This window comes from Aristolochia californica, unplaced genomic scaffold (genome assembly GCF_029961685.1).
Source record: "Aristolochia californica isolate CCGP_79_NKW_82.1479 unplaced genomic scaffold, dmAriCali1.0.hap1 SCAF_11, whole genome shotgun sequence".
NCBI classification, from domain to species: domain Eukaryota; kingdom Viridiplantae; phylum Streptophyta; class Magnoliopsida; order Piperales; family Aristolochiaceae; genus Aristolochia; species Aristolochia californica.
In genome coordinates, this window is record NW_027181782.1 from 4,167,160 (window position 1) to 4,189,892 (window position 22,733).

Genomic DNA, 22,733 nt, shown 5'->3' on the forward strand with positions numbered 1-22,733 from the left:
TAACCACTACTGCTACCATAGGTACGTGTTCCCTTGTTTCATGTTCCAGTTCATCACCATGAATCATTGATTTCAGATCCTCTAAATACCTTACTAGTAAAGTTGGTTCTAGGGTCAACACATAAACACAAGAGATCTCAAGGGAAGGAGAGAAAAGAGGAACTCTAGCTCTAAGGAGAGAGGAGAGAAGAAATCAAGGGAGAGAAGGAAAAGGACAAGAGAGAGAGGTGTATGGACAAATTTGAGCCAAAAGGAAGAGGCTTGAATGTTCTACCCCATGCCTTGAGGTTATATTTATAGTTGTGGGAAGGTGTTTACAATGACTACTATGCCTTTAGGGGTACATGCTTAAAAAGAAAAAAGACATAAGAGGACATATACTAGCTTGCATAATTACAATTCTTGGGCATCTCTATGAAAGTTCTCATTGTTTACTAGCCATGCCACCCCCACACATGTGGGTGTCTTTTAACACTCCCCCTCAAGCTGGTGTTTGTAACATAACTTTACAAATAGTCTTGGTCAAGAAACTAGTGTGCTTGAAAAGAAATTTTAATTGCCTTGTTTTGATTTGTCTTGTTCTTGTTCACATCTTGGTTGTAATCTTCATCTTGCTCTCATCTTGTTTTCCTCATTACTTGGATATTATGGTCATGTGAAATTTAATTACCACAACACGTGGAATTCTTCATTGTAGATTATACTTCTTCTCCTCAAATAATAGCAACACCCATATTTTAATTTGGAAGGAAGCGCAACCATTGCAAGACTCAACTTCCAATCTCATCCTTCATACTTTTCCTTCTATCCTCCCCCTCGAGTTGGGATATAATGGCAGTGATTCCAACTTGAAACAAAAAAATAGTTGTAGTAATTATCTCTTCCATCAAGGTGTCCCAAGGATAAATACTCATTCAGACACACAACCTCAAAAAATAAAAAACATGGGTGATAAAATAGGAATCAAAACCAACCTTAAATGATTTCGAACAAAATAGTGATACTAATCACTAAAGAGGATAATGCTTATCACTCAAAAGACGATGATAAAAACCCAAACGGTACCAATAAAAAAATTTCAATTGACTTAAAAACACCCATATATAAAAAAAGACCAACAAAGCAACACACAAGGGGTTGGCCTAAGGGGGTTTACGATGGTAAAAAGGGATGGTCGGAGAAAGGTAAACAATTAAAAGGTATGGGGAGATGAAAGGAAGAGAAAATAAACACCTCAGTAATAAATTTAGAAGGGGACTATAACTGTAGAACTATAAAAATAACAAATAAGTTTAACCAAGTATAACCTCAAAGAATAATTCCTCTATGAACATGATGATTGAGGAAACTTAAAAATATTTCCAATAAGAAAATTTTTAGATGGAACATAATAATGGAAACTTTCTAAAATAGACTTGTCCTATAAGGCAATTACTTTTTAATACAACTTGACCAAAATTCTAGAATAAGGGAGGTTTAGGACACTAATATGTGGAATTTAGAATGATGAAACAAAACTTTTTAATTAAAAAAATGCAGACTTTGTTAAAAGGGAAACTAAACTCATATAGGGAAAGACTTCTCTTATGAAACCTAATGTAATATGAGAACAAAGAAAGGAAAATTTAAAGGAATGAAAGATATTCAAGCTGATAAAATTTTAACTAAAAAACAAATAGGAAACTTAATCAACTTTAGTAACTCAAAAAGTGAAGCACAAAAAATCGACTTAAATTCAGATTTTTGCATGTAACATACTATCAGCATGACCTTTTATTCTTCTATTGTGGATATCTCTCTCTGTAAAAATAAAATTGAGAAATAATTTATTGGGATAAAAATTAGACTCACATAGCTTTCTTTTAAGATATAATTCTCTATATAAATTATCATTTATGTTGGTACAAACTATTCAAAAAGTTGGGCCTTTATGCTACTATTCGAATTTTTTTTGTTGTTTAACCCTTGCTACTTCATATTTTGATTTCTCTTTGTAGAAAACTCTTATTGAAACAAATCTTCTTGAGTTGGAAATTATATTCAAATATATTTTTAAAGGTATATAATTTTCTTTATGAACCTTATGGTAAGAGAGTGAAAAATCTAATGTAAAACATGAATTGAGGAGTTGCTTGTATTTAGCTTCCTCTTTAGCGGAACTTCGAACACATGTTTCTTTATTGTCGATTCTTCTTGTTTTTTACTTTTTAACAATGGCTTGTCATAAGCATTGTCTATGCTTCTTTTTATCTAAATACTATATTCTTCTTCTTTTTTGTTTTTGTTTTTATCTTTGCTTTTCCCTTTTACTTGGATATTATGTAAGCAATAGTGTTGATGCTATAATTAAAGAAATAAAAATCTAAAACATATTGTTGGAAAATGAAAACATTATACAACAACAATGAGCACAAATTCTTCTTTGTTGATTTTGTTGGAGAAACTTCCATGTGAGTTGCAACAACCTTATGAATGACTAAGACACATTAAGTGTGATTGGTCGAGTCAATGAGCTGACATGGCTGAGATCAAACTCAACTTCATCAATAAGAAAATTTGATAGAGACATTGAGCTGAATTGGACAAAACAATTTGCCCATTGACTCGACAAAGCACTATGCTAATCCCATTCGTGCACAATTTGTACATTAGTGTCTAATCCAAATCAGGTTTACACATTTAATCAGGCAAAATACAAAATAGTTGGTAAAGAAAATGCATTTTCTCACTTGGTTTTGATTTTCTCCTGACCGTGACCTATCTTCTTCGGGTATGAGGAGATTTTTCAGGTGCAAGATTTGTATTGATGGAAAATCCATACACTAGGTTTTAGACAAAAAAAAAGGGAGGAATCCCAAGTACTAAACCACTCTAGGAACAATTGAGCGAGCTTTTGATATGATGATTCTGAGGTTCAAAACCAGCTAATCTCAAGTATTTCAACAAGGAATAGATAGTGATGATTGAGTTGAATGTAGGGTAAAATATCTAGTGAAAGTAAACGAAATGAACAAGTGATCAATAAGATATATAGCATGAGGTGAACTTGGAATTATGAATTCCGCTCAAGTAAATTATAATCGGCATTTAAGATACCAATTGCACTAAAAATGAAGTCAGTACTCAAGATACTAAGTATAAGTATAAGTATGTAAGACAAAAAAAAACTTTAGTTGGGGTTTTTAAATGAAGTTCCTATTGTTAACATCGACTTTACTTTTTACGTCTAAAAATGAAGTCAGTTCTTTGAGTACCAATTTTATGAACAAAAAAGAAAAAAAACTTCACCTTGTGAATTGCCTCATCATTAAGATTCATATTGTATGTTATGTGATCGATTATGGGGGTACCCTCTACCCAATAATCTTAGAAATATTTGTTGCAGATTGTTATTTTTTTAAATATTTTAAACATCTTGTTAGCTTTCAAAAATCCCATAAAAATTTTGTGAGTAGAAAGTTACAATAGAAATATTTAGTGGAACCATTGAATCCGGGGCCTTAGGAACAAATTTCAAAATACTTTGCACGACGTTGAGCCGGCTACGTTGCACCGAGGTCGCGACTCAGCGGTACCCGTTTCATCTCTCACACATTTGTCTCTCTCCGAGCCCCGCATAATCTATTTTCTTCTTTCTAACCAATTCTGAAGTTCAAGTCTTCTTCTGGGTCAAAATTCCCTATTTCCCTCCCTTTCTCTCCTTTCCTCCTCCTCCTCCTCCTCCTCCTCCTATCTAAATCTCTCTCCCCTTGATGGGCATAAGTGGGAAGCCTGGTAAGGTAACGACTGCCGGGAACCATCAGGAAGATGGAGAGCACCGAAATCCTACAAGTAACTTCTCCCGGGGAGGTGCTGGGTCCCGGTCGTGGGGCACGGCCACGATATCCGGACAATCGATCTCGACCAGTGGAAGCGCAGGATCCCCGTCCAGCCGCAGTGAGGCCGCCATGGCGACGCCTGCCAGCGACAATACTTTCCTCAGGTTGAATCATCTGGACATTCAAGGCGATGATGCTGGATCCCATGGTGCCGCAGGGTGAGTTTCCGAGGACCTTTATTAAAATTTTATTTGTTCATGCCTGTAAATTTAAGCTACTTTGGTAGTGGCTCCAGCTAAGGGGTGGGGTTACGTGGTAGACTCTGGTATTAGAACTAGAAATGAAATTGGTTCGTAGAATTTTATGTTAATTGTGGTAGTTTCTTAGAAATGGTGGGTATACTGCTTTCAAGTTGATTACAGTTTAATAAATTTAGTTGAACTTGGTGCTGCGTCTAATTTAGTGATTCCTATTTTGTGTGTGTGTGTGTTTTAATTTTTTTTTAAAAAAATTTCGGTAATGTAAACATTTAGTATAAATGGAGGGTTACCCTATGATCTATATAGCTTCTAGTTTCTTCAATTTATAAAGTAAGAGTGAGCATTGTTTTCTGAAGCAGAAGGAGAGGTAGAGATGTGATTATAAGGCTCTTGCGAATAGGCAACTTGTCATGATCGACTATTTCGCTTTTTAGCTGTCTCTTCATTGAAACAGTCTGAAAGTAAATTTTTTGCTTCAGAGAAATGGTTAAATTTTGATCACAGATATTTTTCTGATACTGGGAAGTTCAAGCTTTCGTTTTTCCTTTTTTGGTTGTGCATGGGGGTTGTGATGGGTTAATTTTTTAGTCAACTTTATTTTCAGAAAATCCATTAGTTGGAACTTGTTGAGGAAAACAAAAACTTGTTTAAGTCATCTAGAATGGGCGATAATTTTATATTCTACAGTGTCATAAAAAAGGAAGAATTCGATGTTCTTCATTCATTTGTACTCTCTGATGGCAATGCAGCCCAAAGTAAAAGTTTTTAATGGTTTTTTCCTTTTTTCTTAACTTAGAGAATGCTGGATATTTTCTGTATTCACAGAGGAAATGTAATGCAATGTTGACTGCTGACCTTGCACATAACAATGTTGAATTATTTTGTTATAATTTGGATACAGAAAAGTCTTATTCTTGACTTTTAAACAGAGGTAGAAAGAAAAAGAGGGGTGCCCGTGCAGTAGGCGCTGATAAAGGCGGTAGGGGACTGCGTCAATTCAGTATGAAAGGTGATAATCTTAAAATCTCGTTTACTTTTACTTTTTTTTGTGATATTCTCACATTGGTATCTCAACCATGAAAATCACCAATTTTTGTAATGGTTGATGATACAGTGGTCAGGATTAAAAATCTACTTGGTTTCTACCAGGATGAGCTGCAACCTGAACACTAGTGGCTCTTCTCATCTCATCTTACATATGATTCCGTCAAATTGAATGAGAGAAGAAATTTTTTACTGCACCGAAGAATGCTCACCTAGATGTACATGTTAGAGTCAGATGCTAGATGTTTTTGCTTTTGTGTGGACCACTTAGATGGTTTCCAATATGATTAATGGATTTAGTTTCTGTGTACCTTCCATGTGCATGACAAGTAGGTGTCCTTTGAAACCTGTGAGATCATCTACAGGTTGCTGACTCCACTCATATAGATGACTAAAAAGTTATGATTGTTTCAGCATCTAATGAGGAGAAGATACTAGAGCAGAATGGAGATTAGAAAAGTTGTTTAAAATGAAAGTTAAATTGGTAGAATAGCATCAATCAAATGTTTGCACATTATTGTGAGTAATGCAGTTTACTTTTAAATACAACTGAAACATGTAATGTCTTATTCCTTAGAAGAATGATAGCAAGCCACTTTTTTCTTCTTATTATTCTTCTTCTTCTTTTTATTTTTTATTTTTTTATTTTTCTGGAGAACAGCTCATTTTACTTTTTTTTCCTTTTCCATATTGATGCCTTCTTGCTGACTAGTTTCTGATTTCTTTATCAATGTCAAAAGTGCCAGATGGCTTTTTTTTATAACCTTCGGTTCCAATAGGCTTATTCTTTAAAGAGTATCTAACTTTGTTGAGAGCTTGTTTTCAATTGTTTTTATTAGTGTCAGTGGTCAGGACTGTTGTTCTGATACCTGCCATATTTGAAAGCATTGACCATGCTATTCCATGATAGGCCTATCATGACTTGGCAAGGGTAAATTTACTATATTCCTATGATTTAACTATCATTGCTTCATATGTTTGTTTGGCAGAATAGATGGATCTTAGCTTTGAAACTTGAAAATGAAAAAGAAAATGAATAGTTGACTGTTTGTGTGCTACTTTTCAAGCCAAAACATAGACAGCTGAGCTTATCTGATTGATGCAATTATTGTATGACTCATCCATAGCGTCATGTTCTGATGTAAAATAGGATGAATTTCCATATTCCTGATATGATGTTCTGTTAACTATTAGGTTCTTCATTTCCTTTGATTCAACATTATCTATTTTGGCTTGTTTGTTTTCTATTGTATGTTTAATTACTAGGTTGAGTCTGACCGACATGTTGTTCAATTTGTACCTTTGATTGATCATAGTATGTGAGAAAGTAGAAAGCAAAGGGAGAACCACTTATAATGAGGTTAGTGATCCTTCATCTTGTTGTTGTTGTTGTTGTTGTTGTTATTGTTATTATTGTTGTTGTCATTATTATTCTTATTATTGTATTATTAATATTTTTGTTGAAATATGTCCAGATTCATTGTTGTAATATGTCCACTTTCATTCTCCCATATTAGATGCTAGATTAACTCTAGGAATTAATCAGCTTTCCTTTTATTCATCATTCTGTGTTGTATATATTATAGCCATTGTAGTTGTGATTTAAGAAAATTGTATAAGATGTTTTTTTCTTCATTTTCATCATGGTATCAGAGCCTAGGCTCTAAATTTTCCGTTCTTTTCACAGGCCTTAAGTTCCGGCAGTCACCATTGTTTTCGGTCTTTATTACCGAAATTTTGTTTTACCCTTTTTCGGCTCTTGTCTGCTGAAATCCTTTTGTGAGCCTTCATCACTAGACTTGTCTGTGTGGAAAGGTGCAGTGACAGGGTTCTCTTTTGTCCCTTCTTTTAGCCGTCATGTCTGAAACTTCTAAGTCCTCTACAATCACCTCTATTCACCAGAAAATTCCTACTCAACCTTGAGATTCCCACCCTTCAGATTTCTACAGTTAAACCGAATGGAAGAAAATTTATGGAGTGGTCTCAATCTACTGCATACACAGAAAAAATAAAAGACATGTTGGAGACGGAGAGAGCACTCCAATTCTTGTTGGGACTCAATCCTGAATTCAACCAGGTACATGACCGTATTCTTGGTAAAAAACCTTGTCCTGATCTTACTCAAGCCTTTACTCTTGTTCAAGAGGCTGAAAGTCAGAAAGAGCTATTAGGTGACAAAGAACCTGATCACGAAAAATCGACTGTGGAAAGGTTAGCATTGGTGGAAACTAAGTCCGATTCCAATGATGGCAATACAAGAAAGTGGTTGAGAAAGATAAAAGGTGGTGTGACTATTGCAATAAGCCCAGACACACTAGGGAATCATGCTGGAAGTTACAATGCAAACCTCCCGATTGGAAGAACAAAGATGGTAAAGATATGTAGGCAGCCACGCAAAGTTAGGGAGAAATTCATTCCAATAGTTTCTAGACACCTTTATTCAGTAAGGAACAATTAGAGCAACTATATGGACTATTGAGTTTGTCCAAATCTAATCCCAATGCCTCTGCTAATCACTTGTTGAAAAAGGTAATTCTCCTGTCGCTCTTAACTCTTCTTCTAATCACACACTATGGATAGTTGATTCAGGTACTAGTGATCATATAACCAGTCTTTCTCATTTGTTCTTGTCTTATACTCCTTGTAATCTTAAAGTGTGTATTGCAGATGGGTCTTTATCTCTAGTTGTAGGAAAGGTTTTATTGTTCTTTCTAAGAATCTAAAGCTGAAATCTGTCTTACATGTCCTAACTTGTCTTGTAATCTTTTGTCCATCAACAAACTCACTAAAAATTGAAATTGTGTTGCTAAGTTCACTCAATCTCGATGTGAATTTCAGGATACATGCTTAGGGAAGATGTTTGACAGTGCTAGAGAGGTTGATCAACTCTACTACTTTGACAGAAGTGCATCCCTGATTAGACAAGCTCAAATATCAAGCAGTTTATTTTCTCTTTCTGTTAAAGATAAATAATATATGGCACTATAGACTAGGCCATCCAAATTTTTTGTATTTGAGTAAGATGTTTCCTTCATTTTTAAGAATAAAAATATTTCTCTTTTCCAAAGTGAAATCTATCAACTTGCCAAACATCACTCTACCACCTTTCCTTCTTAGCCTTAAAAACAATCCCAACCTTTTCCTCTCTTACATAGTGACATTTGAGGCCATCGATACTGAAAAATATGGTAGAGACACGATGAATCATTACATTCATAGATGATTATACTACGGTTTGTCGGGTGTTTCTTTTGAAAGAAAAATACGAGGTTGCTAAGGTGTTTCAAAACTTCTATACTACGATTGAAACCCAATTCCATACCAAAATCCAAATCCTGAGAACGGATAATAACAAAAAGTGCTTCAGCTCAATTCTTGGCCAATTTCTCATGGAAAAGGGTATTGTACACTAAACAATTTGTGTTGACACACCACAACAAAATGGTGTTGTTAAATGCAAGAATAAACACCTTTTAGTGGTAACTCTTTTACCATTGGTGCTTCTAAACACTTCTGGCAAGAAGTTGTTCTTACTAAATCTTACCTTATCAATCAAATGCTGACCCAGGTACATCAGTTTCAAAAACCTCTCAACATTCTGTTGAAAACTTACTCTCTTGTACGATTCTTCTATGATCTATCCCCCAAGGGGTTTGGTTGCGTTGTTTTTGTTTATGTCCACTGTCATTCCCATAGTAAACTTGACCTAAGAGCTTGTAAATGTGTCTTTTTTGGATACTCACCAAGTCAAAAGGGATGTGAGTGTTTTGATCCTACCACCAATTGAGTCTATGTGACTATGGATGTCTCTTTCTTGAAAATCAATCTTTTTTCCCCCAAACTTCTCCTTAGGGGAGAATCATTTTGATAAAGAAAAGTTTTGGGAAACAGTTTTCCCCTTGCTTGTCTCTTTTAAATTCCTCTTGTCCAAAAATAATGACTTTCTCCTCAACCACATATTCCCTTCTAGAACATGAGTCTATTGTGCCAGAAACTGAAAAATCTAATGTAGTGGGGAAATTCTATCTGAGAAAAACATAGAGTTGTGTGTCTATACAAGAGGCATAACCGACAAGGTGTGGAGCAACGACCACAAATAAACAATCAAGATTCAATCTTGAGTATATCAGGTAATTCATATTCGTGCTTGTGTCCAAAATCTTGTGATTTTCAAGACCTTAATGTCCCTATTGGTCATGGAAAAGGCATAAGGTTGTGCTCAAATCATTACAGATGCCCTATTACTTTAGAGCCTTTGCTTCTAACTTGTCAAAAACAGAAATTTCTAAGTCTATACAAGAAGCTCTTGCTGCTCCCCAGTGGAAAGATGTTGTTCTTGAGGAGATGAAAGCATTAGAGAAGAACCAGACTTGGGGGTTGGTACGTCTTCCCAAAGGAAAAAGTCCAGTTGGTTATGAGTGGATATTCATGACGAAATCTAAGGTTGAGGGGTCAATAGAAAGGTACAAAGAAAAGTCTATAGCAAAGGGATATAATTAGATGTATGGAATAGATTATCAGGAGACCTTTGCTCCTACTGCGAAAATGAATAGTGTCAAAATCCTGTTATCTCTTGTAACTCTTATGGACTAGCCATTGCAACAACTGGATGTGGAGAATGCTTTCCTTAATGGTAATCAGAAGAGGAAGTGTATATGCATCTACCTCCAAGATTTGAAGGTTTACTTGGCATAAAAAAGTCTATAAACTCAAGAGTTTACTCTATGTTCTTAAACAATCTCCTAGAGAATGGTTTGATTGTTTCACTAAAGCTTATAAAGAACTTTGGGTACCTTTAGAGCCAAGCAGATCACACTATGTTTTTTAAAGACAATAATGACATGAAGATTGCTATACATATATTGTATATGTGGATGATATTATCCAAACAGGTGATGATTTTGTTGAACAGGATAAGCTAAAGACCTTTATGGCCAAAGAATTTGAAATTAAAGATTTTTTTATCTTTGAGGTATATCCTAGGCATGGAGTTGGCAAGAACTAAGGAACTTTGGTGTTTCAAAGAAAATATCTCTTAGATCTTCTCAATGAGACCGGTATGCTAGGGTGTAAGCCAACTGAAAAACCAATGGATGCAAATTGCAAGCTAAGTGCAAATGCCGGTGTTGAGGTTGATAAGGGACAATATTAATTATTAGTTGAGAAATTGATTTACTTATCCCATACTTGACCTAAAATTGCTTTTGCAATGAGTGTTGTGAGTCAATTAATGCACTTCCTTGTGAGGAGCACTTAAATGGAGTTTATAGGATTCTCAAATAACTTAAATAGACTCCAGGAAGAGGGACTATTGTTCAAGAAGAGTGAAAATGTATGTGTTGAAGCATTCATTGATGTTGACTGGGTTGGAAGCATAGACGATAGGAGGTTTACATCTGGATATTGCACCTTTGTAGGAGGAAATGTGACTTGGAGAAGCAAAAAACAGAATGTGGTGGCTAGAAGCAATGTTAAAGCTGAGTTCTAGGCTGTTACCCAAGGGATATGTGAGCTTTTGTGGATAAAATGACTTCTAAGAGAGTTGAAGATTGTGTACAACCAACCTATGAAGTTATCCTCAGATACCAAAGTAACTATTAGCATTTCCCATAATCCAATACAATACAATAAGACAAAGCACATTGAGATTGATCGACTTTTTATCAACAAAAACCTAGATGGAGGATTATGGTGTATTCCGTTCATTCCTACCAAACAACAAGTGATAGATATCTTCACGAAGAGTCTTCAATCACAACAATTTGACTTTGTAATTGGCAAGTTGGGAATGCTCAACATTTATAAACCATCTTGAGGGGGAGTATTGAAATATGTCCAGATTCATTGTTGAAATATGTTCAGATTCATTATTGTCATATGTCCAAATCCATTGTTGTAATATGTCTAGATTCATTCTCTCATTGTTTGGGAAGGTTTCCCTCCTTTGTAATATGCTTTCTTGAGCTTTTGACTTAATAAAAATCAGCATCATTTTAACAAAAAAAAAAAAAAAAAAAAATCTAGATTTATTATCCCATATTAGAGGCTAGATTAGCTCTAAGAATTAATCAGCTTTTCTTTTATTCATCATCCTATCTTGTATATATTATAGCCATTGTAATTGTGATTTAAGAAAATTGTATAAGAGGTTTTCCTTCTTCATTTTCATCAATTGTTGTTGTTAATATTACTATTAATATGTATTTGAAATTAGAAAAACTATATTAGATAATGGGGCTATAGCAGGCTATAAATGATTTATACAAGAATTTTAGATGCATATTTTGTTGCTCCACTCCTTGAAAATCTGTCAATTAGGGTTTTTTCTTGGTATGTTAGCTCGATATGTGATACCTTGAGGTACTGTGTACTTGTGCCGGATTGTAGACTTACAAAAAATGTGAAGTCACTAAGCCAACCAACCTCTCCTTGTTTGGTGCAATAGAGGGCATTCTAGAGGCCCCTTTGCTGATACCACTTGGTATCTTTTTAAAGGACCCCTCGGTGGTCACACTTTGGGGACCAAGAATGTTCAAAACAAGCACTCCTATCAATACTGCTACCACTGCCACTTCTGTTGCAATTGTCCTCACCAACAGTTAATTTGAGGCAATCAAAGACTGAAATAATTTTATACTAAATTCTCCATTACCTGAGGGAAATGATTACTAGACTCAAAATTTAACTGCAATAATCAATCAGGGTATGGAAATTGACCTGTTCTTGAAGAGTGTTTCAGGTTTCTATGCATGGCAGTTTATTGCAAAATTCATGAAAGTGCAAAAAGTGTTCTAAGTCTTTTTTTTTGAAACTGATGTTGTTATTGAGCAAAGAAGCACAAAAACAATTAGGCGAGTGTTCTTGTTACAATAAGAGATTTTAGGGAAACTCCATTTTTAGCAAGAGAATCAACCACAAAATTGGCTGAGATCGGTACATGAGTCCAACCACAAGAAACAAGGGAAGAAATATCCCCTAATGTCACAGAAGGTGGCTCGAAGGAGGAAGAGCACCATCTTATCACTATGTTGGAGTTGCCTTCAATGATGAGGGGGCTAGATCCTGGAAGATGATGAGACCTTGGAGGAGAGCCATGAGCTTGATAGAGGTGGCTTCTGATACTCCCATAGGATTGGAGTAAGAGATTAGAGTGGTGCCATCAGAGGTCTGGGTGATACTGCCAAATCCAGCTGGACCAGGGCTGCCAAATGCACTACCATCAAAATTAATTTTTAGCACACTACGAGGCAGGGGTTCCCATTCTTACATTGTAGGGCCACTGGAAGGACCAGACATCTGAGCAATGGTCTGCCAACTACTGTGAAAGGGGAGTCATCCGAGGCATTGAAATTCCTTTTGCGAGAGGATCCAAGTGAAGATCTGACCAATGATGCTGCTGGGAACATCGTTAGCACAGGAGAATTTGCAATTGAAGTGCCAGTTGTTCCTTTCATTCCAGAGTCCCCCGAAGTGTTTAAGTCTTAACTCCATTTTATGCCCATTGATAATGGTTACAATATTTCATTTTATAGTCCTTGTTGGGCCAGTAAGATTCCTACAGATGCACATTCCTGTAAAGAGGGCTGTTGCTTCTCCTTGGGTCTTCTGCCAATGGCCCATTATATTCAGCAATAAGATGACCTCTTATGCAGCTGCAGTTGTTTGCTAATCCAGGATTGGCATATGGGCTACCTATGAAGTTGAGTTTTCAGGCACGGGTGGGACTTATCAGGGTGTAGGAAATTTGACTTTCTTGTCCCTCATGGCAAGGAATCAAATTCCTTCAGATATGAATTCCTAAAATCCTTAAATATCAATCTTGCTTTTGGCAAGGGACCAAATCTCTCTAATGGTTTTTGCCCATTATGTGGGAATAATACTACTACCTCTAAAACTTTCTGGATTCTTTCTGATCATAGCTTCCGGATGATTGCCTGGCTTCTGAAAGAACCAGCCTTAGGTATGGTGTTGATGTTGAAGTTAGATTAGCTCATCTATTCAGTGTGGGGAGCAGGCACTTATAACCTGCTGACATGGAAGTCTTGTTTCTTGGTTTCTTCTTCTTAAGACTTAATTTTAAAGAAGCTCAATTAGGAAAAAATGTATTACAGATGAGATACACTTTCTCTCCAAGATAACTTCTCAAACCAATTCCATACTTTTTTATCTTTGTAGAAGTCAGAAGCAAATTAGGCTTTCTTGATCTACCTTTACCGTGGGCCTCTTTGCTAACTAGATAGAGTCTTTGTATCTGTTTGGGTTTGTAAGATATTTTCCTTTCCTTGTTGTTTTTTATGTCATCTTCTGATGCTGGAACACTGTGTCATTTCCATGGTGAATTTATATTATGTATCTTTTATCATCCAATCCTATCTGTCACGATATTCTGCAGGTTGCAGATGAACTTGTGGCTGAATTTGCTGATCCCAGTAGCAGTCTGGCTTCCCCTGATCAGGTCAGTATAAATATATTTTACACATGACCTAATCCATGCATGTAAATCTCATAACCAAAGGTTTTTGTTATCTTTATTTGGGTTGCTTATATCAATTGTTTTAACTTTGTTTTGAGCAGCAACAGTATGATGAAAAAAACATCAGGCGCAGGGTGTATGATGCCCTCAACGTTCTTATGGCAATGGATATTATTTCAAAGGATAAGAAGGAAATTCAATGGAAGGGTTTACCTCGAACTAGCTTAAATGATATTGAAGAATTAAAGGTAAGTCTTCAGGTGTTTTTACTTAGAGAAATTTTTTTCTTTCTTAAACAACATTGGTGCTAAATAGCTATTCAAAGTTTACACATTTAGGTGAACTAATTGAGCCCATCTTTTAGCAAATGAATTGCTTTTTTGGTTATCTGCAAAGAGGACAAATGGAAATCAGAAGTCATTGAGGTTTTATTTTCTTTAGAGACAAGGTGTGTTTTTTAGGTGTTATTCCTTTCTAAACATAATTACTCAATCTAGCTAGAGCTAAAACTACAACTGCAAGTTATAGATAGCAACTTTTTGTTTCCTTTTAATCTCATGTTGTTAATTCTATTCTTTAATAATGGCAGGCAGAGCGTAATGGGCTCAGAGGTAGGATCGAGAAGAAAGCTGCATATTTGCAAGAACTACAAGAGCAAGTATGAATACTTTTTCATTTCTTCAATTTTAAATTCCATGCTTTATTTTTCTATTGGTTTCATAAAGTTCTTAGAAACTTATGTTCACATATCTTTTGAATAGCTATTTAGTGACTTTACTTCAATATACTTTTCAATACAATTATTTGACCAAATGGTGCTTTTGTTATTGTTGTACCTTCATTGAAGTATGTAGGTCTAGAAAACTTGATTCGACGGAATGAACAATTGTATGGCTCCGGTAATGCTCCTTCAGGGGGTGTGGCTTTACCTTTTATTTTGGTTCAGGTATTGTTTTTGTTTTATGAAAGATTTTTACTTCTAATGTTCAGCAATGTTATATTGAAAACAGAAGAATCATATTATGAGAAAAAGATAGTGTTGGAATTTGTAGAGAGGAAAGAGGTGGGAGAGATTAGGGTTTATGAAGCCTCACCACTATTTATAATTTAAACAATTGGAACAATAACAATCATGTCATTGCACCCCTTAAACCCTATGAATCTATTTTCTACGAGAAACAACTTTTCTAAAGTAAACTAAACTAAATAAACTCTAATTATACTTTCCAACACTTTTCCTCAAGTTGGAGCATATCACTTTAGCTTGTCACAATATTTGTCTCATAGTTCTCCATTTTTTGCGTAAAAAAAAAAAAAATTGGTCTTCAACTCGAAAATGATTGTCAAACAATTTTGCAGTCTATGGCTTCAAAAATCTTCAAATTTGTGGTTTTTGTGGTATTCAGCTTTTGAGGTTGCACTTAATACACACACTTATACTTTTTATCCCCCGTAAGTTGGGGAGAACATTACGTCAATCATCTCAGCTCAAACAGAATAGAAACTCAAGATACTGCAATACTTATCTTCTTCTCTCTTTCCTTATAACAGACTACCACAAGATGTCCAAAGAATAAATATTAGAACAAATAAGGTTTATCACAATCCGAATTTTCTTGGCGCACCAATTGATGACAACCTTGGAATCTCCTTCGATGATGAGGTGCTCAATGAGACGGTCCTGGAAGATCAAGAGGCCTTGAAGTAGCCTAGTGAGTTCTACGGTAGTGGAGTCAGAGAAACCCAAGAGGACCTGCAAAGGAGTATAGGAGGTGACTATTTCCATCATGAATAACCCCGCAAGACTAGGGCATCCGAAGGCACTTCCATCAAAGTTCATCTTCAAGGGATCGGGGGGACCACATAGTCATAAGGAAAAGGGGGGGAGGGACTGGTAGGCGTTGTAGGTGCGGCGATCAGATGCCAGTTCCTTATAAAATTAGTGCTATTGAAGTGAATAAAATCCTTCTTTGTCATAAGCTAGGAGGAGACTTGTCCAACAATGTTTTCCACAAGTACCTCAAAAGGAGAGGTTTTAATTTGGAATATCTGGTTATTTCTTTATTTCTAGAGTGCCCAGAGGATGTGGCCCACACAACTTGATATGAGCATATTTCCAAGCTTCGGAAGCTAGGAGCTTGTGATGGAGAGGATCATGGATGGCAAGCTTTGGGGAATGCAGAATTGGATCCTGATTTTGTTGAGGAGGCTGGGCTAGATAGCATGAGCGAATTGGTAGTGGAGAAGGACATGCGAGGTGGTTTTTAGGGAGTTGTGACAAAAGGGGCAGGAGGGGTCTTGCACGGGAGTTCCCCGCCTTGTGAGGGAGTAGGAAATGAGAATTTTGTTTTTGCAAGCGCACCATACAAAAAAATTTGCACAGGTTGGAGCAAGCAAAGACTAGTCTGGCACTACTGGGTGGTGAGGTTGCAGGTCAGTGAGGCTTTCAACAAATTTATAGGCAGAGGTTGTGGTGAAGGATCCTTTGGGGCAAGGGGTCTAGATGAGGGTGTTTGAGATGTGTTATGTATTTTGACATTAGCGAGGCAAGTGAGGAGATTTGATGCTAATAAGGCTTCAGAGTCCAAAAGGGCTCTACAAAGACCAAGGTTCCACCAACCCGAATCCAACCATAGATCCGTAATAGTGGTGTTTTTGTATTTGGAGAGGATGGGGATGGGTCCAAAGCTTTTGTCTAGAGTTTTATCCCCCAACCATAGGTTTGACCATAATTTTGTTAGGCGCCATTCCCCAGGTAACATTTAACAGCCTTACAAAAGGTGGGGATCAAGAGTACAATGAGGGTCCTCCAGATTAAGTCTGGAGATGTGTTGAACCGCCCAATCCACTTCATGAGGTAGGCGGAATTGGTCATAGCAATGTCTCAGACACCGAGACCACCTAATTGTATAGGTTGACACACATCACCCCACTTGACAAGGTGATATTTTTTCTCCCCATTGGGCCCTCCACACAAAAATCTTCTTTTGAGACCTTCGAGTTGGTTTCTAATCAAGGTGGGGCAATTTTACAGCCCAAGTAGTCAGCCATTAAGGCCAAAACTGATTGGTCGATGTTGAATCTAGAGATGGAGGATTTGGCCCAACTTACCTTTTGCCTAGTGGAGAGTTCAAAAAAATTGGGAAGAACTTTTATGTGTGTAACTTGTTCCAACGTGCCATTGCCAAAGAAAATGGTGTCATCAACATATTTCAAGAGAGCAATGTCCTGGGTTGGATCAAAAGAGATGGCGTTGAGCCACCCAGATTGTTTGGCACAGCGAACCATGGAGGACAAATATTTAGCAACAAGAGTGAAGAGGAAGGGAGACAGAGGGTAACCTTGACGGATTCCCCTCGTGCCTCATAAATGCCCACACGATTTGCCATTAACCAGGAGGGAGAAAGAGGCGTTTGATATACAAAGTCACATCCAAAAACGCCATTAAGTGCCAAATCCCATTTGGCCGAAGAGAGGGTCAAGCAACTTCTAGTTATCCCGGTCGAAAGCCTTTTCAAGGTCAAGTTTGATGACGATTCTGGGTAAGTTTGACCTCTTAAAGGAATCCAACAGCTCATGGGCGGCCATAGCTGAATCTAGAATATTTCGACCTTTGATCAAAGCACTTTGGCAAGGGCTGACAATTTGAAGGAGGGTGGTACAAAAGAGAAAAAATTCTTGAAAACATGTAAAAGTCCGAACATAAACAAAGAGTTCCAAAACAAAAATATAAGTGTTGAAGAGCAAATATGGAAGAGTCTTACATGACTCTCACATTAAGAAGTCTTACAGAGCCACAATTATTATGGAAGGAAGTCTCACAGAAGAGTTTCAATTTAAAGGTGTTTTAGTTATGCTAGCCTTCTATTTATGTTGAGTTATTTAATTGTGCTAGGATTTATCTTTAAGTGTTAAGAATTTGGGTATAATTGGGACAATGATAGTTTAATTGTAATTGGACTCTACTACTTTCCTTAATTATAAATAGGGGTTCATGTACTCTGATTACAGCAAGTCAATAAAGTATTTCTCTTTTCCATAAATTCAACAATAAGGAATGGGTCTAATAAAGTAAGAGAGAGTCCAGTTCATACTTTGATGTGGAATTGGAAATAGATAGGAGTATGTACGCAAAATGAAAAACTTTTGGAGAGGATCATATTGGCACAAGTGCAAGAAACATTTGTCCAATGTGAACAATAATAAGGGCCATAACGGTTGAATCACCAAAAGGATTACTATGAAAAACAACAAAAAAATTGACCACAAAATTGATCAATAAGTAGACCACCAAGAAATTAAATACCAATAACTGCCTTCTGATTCTTCATTAGCAATGAATTGTGGCCAATTTCTACCGCCCAATTCAAAAAGTACATAAGAAAACAAACGTATAGGTGGCCAAGCTGAAGCAGGCATGAAAATGGTCAAGAAGCATGCCCATTAATGGGCCCTTGAACATGTGGAGTTGAAGAGAACAAATAAGAATTTAGTGTTGTTGCTATTATGCACAAGCTCTGATCATTGGAAAACAAATAAGTCTTTGTAGTATAAATGAGACAACGACTATTTGATTGCTTCCACATGAGTGCAAGTATGAAGAGCAACTTGATTTGCCAATTGTGTGCCAATTATTTTCGGTTAGAAGAGTCTCTTTGGCACCCATTGGAGAAACATAGAGGAGCCATGGTGGATAGGGACTTGGCGAAGCAGCCGGGCATGGAAAATTGAGTGAAAATCTTGAGTCAACTGATTTATATCCGTCGACTCTGTCATATTTCTATTGGGTACAGCAATTTCATCCCATTTCCATTGGAAAGTAGTACTAACATAACACACTCCCATGATCTCCTCTCTTGGTTCCAAAAACGAAAAATTTCTGATTTCCAAGCAAGATACTAACCAAAGCATAATACGATGGCGCTTGTGACTTCGAGTGGGGTGACTCTGTTTGCAACGAGTTGATTGTGGTCATTAATAACCTTGATTGTTGAAGTAGGGCCCACACTACTTGCATAAGCATCGAGTTGTGTTTGCTACACATCTTGATTGTGGTCATTATTTTATTATCTAAGGCTGAATCTGGTGAGATAATCACTCCCACGTGAGAGTTTGGGAGTTCAGAAGGGAAGGACACCATTATGATTACTACAGAGAAATTAAATGGGTAGAATTATGTTAGTTGGTCAAGTTAGTAAGGATTTATCTTAAGGCTAAATGGAAATCAAAATATATTAGAGATGATCCATTGTTCCCTACTACAGATGATTGGGAGGTAGAGGATAACCGGGTCATGACCTAGTTACTCAATACTAGGGACTCTAAGTTGAGGATTTAGATTATGATTTTTTTTTATAAAAGTAATTTAGATTGTGAATTATGAAATTGCTAAGGAAATGTAGATATCACTTGAAGTTCTGTATGTACAAGAAAGTAATCTATCTAGAGTTTATGAGTTATATGCAAAATTATTTAGTCTTAAGAAGGGTGAAAGTACAATAACTGAATACTTCAGTGATTTGCAAAGCATTTTGTAGGAGATTAGTATTTTTCATCATTTAACCACAGATGAAAAAGGAGCTTTGGAAACAACAGGGGCAGATCTATATAGCAAAGTTTCTGGATGGCTTGGGACCAGAATTTGATATAGTTCGAGCCCAATTACTTGCCTGTGATGATGTTCCATCACTTTCTAAAACATTTAATAGAGTCATGCATGCAAAGACAATAGTTGCATGAAAGGAGAACAAAGAAGTTAAAAGGAGTTGATGCAGCTGCCCTTAATTCTCAAAGGCGATCAGAATTTGTATGAGGCTGTGGTGGAAGTGGTAGAGGCAGAGGTTGTGACAGTTTTGGTAGAGGTAGAGACTGCGGTGATGGCAAAAGTGACAAAAAGTGTTTTCATTGTGAACGGGCTAATAATTTTTCAGATTAGTTTTAGGACAAGTTTGCTGAACCAATATGGGCCAACTCTTCTGTTTAGGATAGCAATGAGATCTCCACTGGTCGGGCAACTGGTATTTTATTTGGGGCTTTTGATGAACTTCAGCAGCTCGCTCAATGTGGACTTTAGCATCCTCATCTTCTGCCATCTGTTACAAACTCAATACATACATATAAATGAGAGGAATTCCTCTGGTAGTTTGACATCAGTAGAGAGTTCAGAAACAGAAAATCGATATGCCTCCCCTTATTCTTTTAGTACTTAACTCTTAAACTGAAGGAAAATATACAGTCTTCTATTGACTCAAAAAAACACATAAGCGATTGGAATATGTTCTCTTTACTAAATTACAAAGATCTCAAGAAAATTAAAAACGATAAAATAATGATCTCAACAAAATTATAAATGACAAATTAATTTTGAAATTTGGTCAAGAGTTCCTCATACTATAGTGACTTCTTATATTTGAGTTTAGCCATATCATTGGCTGCAAGTTTTGTCAAGAGTCGCAATCTGCTACTTTATTACTTGTGTTATCCATCTGTCCGATAATTAACACTACATTATGTGACATTCATTTCAAGATATGTAACTTCATATCTTTTCCTTGATCTGGCAAATGTGGTTCTCAACGAAGTTATCATCTCATGGAGTTTGGAGCCTTGACCACTGATTAAGATGTAGTTGTCACTGTGTAAACTAATTGGGAGGAATCTTGGAGAGGTTTTGCCTTATCTCATGGCCAACATGGTCTTTTATGCTTGAGAAGGCACAAACTTTTAATTTTCCATTTTTTAAAGAATGAACTGAAAATGCTGAAAGTTGTTTCTAATTTCTTTTGTATATTACTTAATTGGTAATAATCTCTACAGACACGTCCTCATGCTACCGTGGAGGTGGAAATCTCAGAAGATATGCAGCTGGTTCACTTTGATTTCAATAGGTAATCCTGTGAATAATATTATGGACAGGAATTACTGGGTTAGTGGAACATAAAATGGTTTAAACGAGTCGGAGTGGTGTCTTAGTTCTCCAAATCCTTGTGTCAATTATTTTTGGGCTTTCTTTTGATGACTTCAAATTTGTCTCAAATTTCTTCTGCAGTACCCCATTTGAACTGCATGATGATGCTTACGTTTTGAAAGCTATGAGTTTTTGTGAGTTGCCTCCTGGTGAAGGGCAACATGAATCCACTGCCAACGGAGGCGAAAGTTCCAACATGCATGCCGTACATCAACAACAGGTATCTCACCCATCACGACCCATCACTGTTGGTAAGACATCCACTTCTCCATCTGTTCCAGGTATCCTAAAAGGACGTGTCAAGTATGAATTCTAAATTTTTTATTTCAAGCTTTTACCTTGTAGCCGTGAAGCCTAGTTTACCTTGCTTTGTTTCATTTTGATTTGTCCTTTTTTTATCCTTCATTTCTTGTATAGTGTAAAGTAATTTGTAGAAAGTAGGATCTACCATTTTCTAAAGGTTGAAAACTAGTTGTTTAGAGATTGAATACAGGCCGGCAAGGTCTCAGTTGGATCTATGAACTCCCGAAGAGCTTCTGTTACTCATTTATTCACTTCAAATTCATATTAGTAATGTAGTTCTGTGATCATATTCACTTTGTTGAACATTTGATCCCAAAATGATCACATTTATTGTTCCTGTTTAGATAGAACAACGCTGTCATCATATTCGCTTTGTTAAATGTTAGATTACCAAAATGATCGTATTTATCGTTCTTGTTACATAGTAAGACACTGTCATCATTGTTATTGCTTCTCGTTGCACCAGACTGAAAAAAGTAACAGATAAAAGTCATGCTCTTTCACTGTTCTGTTTGATATGATTAGTGTGAGTGTTGTTTGAATTTTGGAATACACCAAAGTATGTGTTAGGGTTTGAGAGGATGCGTCTTGTTGCTTCTGATGTAGGCAAATTAGTGTTTGCCATGTAGCAGATACGGAAGGAAGGCCGGTGCAGGATTTTTATTTGCATGTGAGACTTTTATACGTCGGACATTTGGGTTGCCCCACACTCAGAACATTGTGGCAAGAGTGTGGCTTGGGTTGCTATACATTTGACCTAGTCATTTAGGCTGTGTTTGAAACACAAAAAGTGGAGAGAAGAGAACGAGAAAGAGAAAATAAAAGAAAAGAAAAAAGGTTTATGTTCTCTTGTTTAGTTGCCCATGGAAAATGAGAGAAAATGGAATAGAAATGTAGTTTCTTTTGTTTGGATGCACATGCAAAATAAAAAAGAAAAGAAAAGAAAATTAGTAATATTATGAAATATTGATGATTAAAATTTTCTTTCGAAGCTTCTATTTCTTTTCTTTTCTCCCGAAACCATTTTGTGAAAGAAAATTTATTAACTAAGAGAGTGATTTTCTCTCTTATTTTCTGATTCTCTACTGTCAAACAACAGAAAATACTTTTCTTTCCCGTTTTCTTTTCTTTTCTGTGGTTTAGAGGTTGCGGCATAGCTTTCATATATTTATATAGATTTGAGTTTGAGCAGATGCAGTGGTATATTATGTTGGACAGTAGGACCCTGCAGACTTTCTTTATGAATTATTTTGATGGTCTCTGTAGTGATAAGCAGGATAGAAAGAAAGGGGGGTTTTGAAAATTCTCTCGAAATAAAAGAGATGTATTTTCTTTATCATATTAGCCCATTGGAGAAGAAAGAGGACTTCAATGTTATATTTTTTTACTGGAAGAAAAAAGAAAAATGAAAAAACAGAATATGAATGCTTGAAGTTCCAAAATCTGTGGTCTCTGTGGATACCCTAGTGGCAATTGGTGCATGGAAGTAAACCCCCCAACATATTCTATGCATTCTGAACTTAATAACTGAAGTAACTGCTTGGAAACAGGGTCTCTGTTAAAGTCAGAATCATGGGATTCATGGTCTTCATGAGTTTTTTTTATGGATTTAACATGCTGTTCATGTTACAATGAATTTGGCCATAAAGTTCTTCTAGGATCGATGCCTAATTCACATCCCTAAAACCAAATTGCCAAAAAACTACCAGTCGGATACCACAAGAATTGAAAGTCCCAGTGTTTTAAATCCCAGTTTTCCACTCGGACTCAAACTTCAAGTGAAGCTTACAAATATGATTTGATTAGACGAAGATAGAACGTCCAACCAAATTAAATTGTTAGAATAGTACATGCAAAAATCTTAATAG

The 22,733-nt window shown here is 36.3% G+C and overlaps 1 protein-coding gene across 2 annotated transcripts; it reads left to right on the forward strand.

Moving 5' to 3' along the window:
- Nucleotides 1-3,651: 3,651 nt before the first annotated feature.
- Nucleotides 3,652-22,219, forward strand: LOC137944199 (transcription factor-like protein DPB). 2 transcript variants are annotated; one of them, XM_068789775.1, is made up of 9 exons: nt 3,652-4,036; nt 5,008-5,087; nt 6,439-6,482; nt 13,515-13,577; nt 13,697-13,843; nt 14,185-14,253; nt 14,443-14,541; nt 20,412-20,482; nt 20,644-22,219. In XM_068789775.1, the coding sequence occupies exons 1-9, from the start codon at nt 3,753-3,755 to the stop codon at nt 20,876-20,878; spliced, it is 1,092 nt and encodes a 363-aa protein (XP_068645876.1). In that variant the 5' UTR covers nt 3,652-3,752; the 3' UTR covers nt 20,879-22,219. The 2 variants fall into 2 exon arrangements, with proteins under 2 accessions (XP_068645876.1, XP_068645877.1); XM_068789776.1 differs by lacking the exon at nt 14,443-14,541.
- The last annotated feature ends 514 nt before the right edge of the window (nt 22,220-22,733 follow it).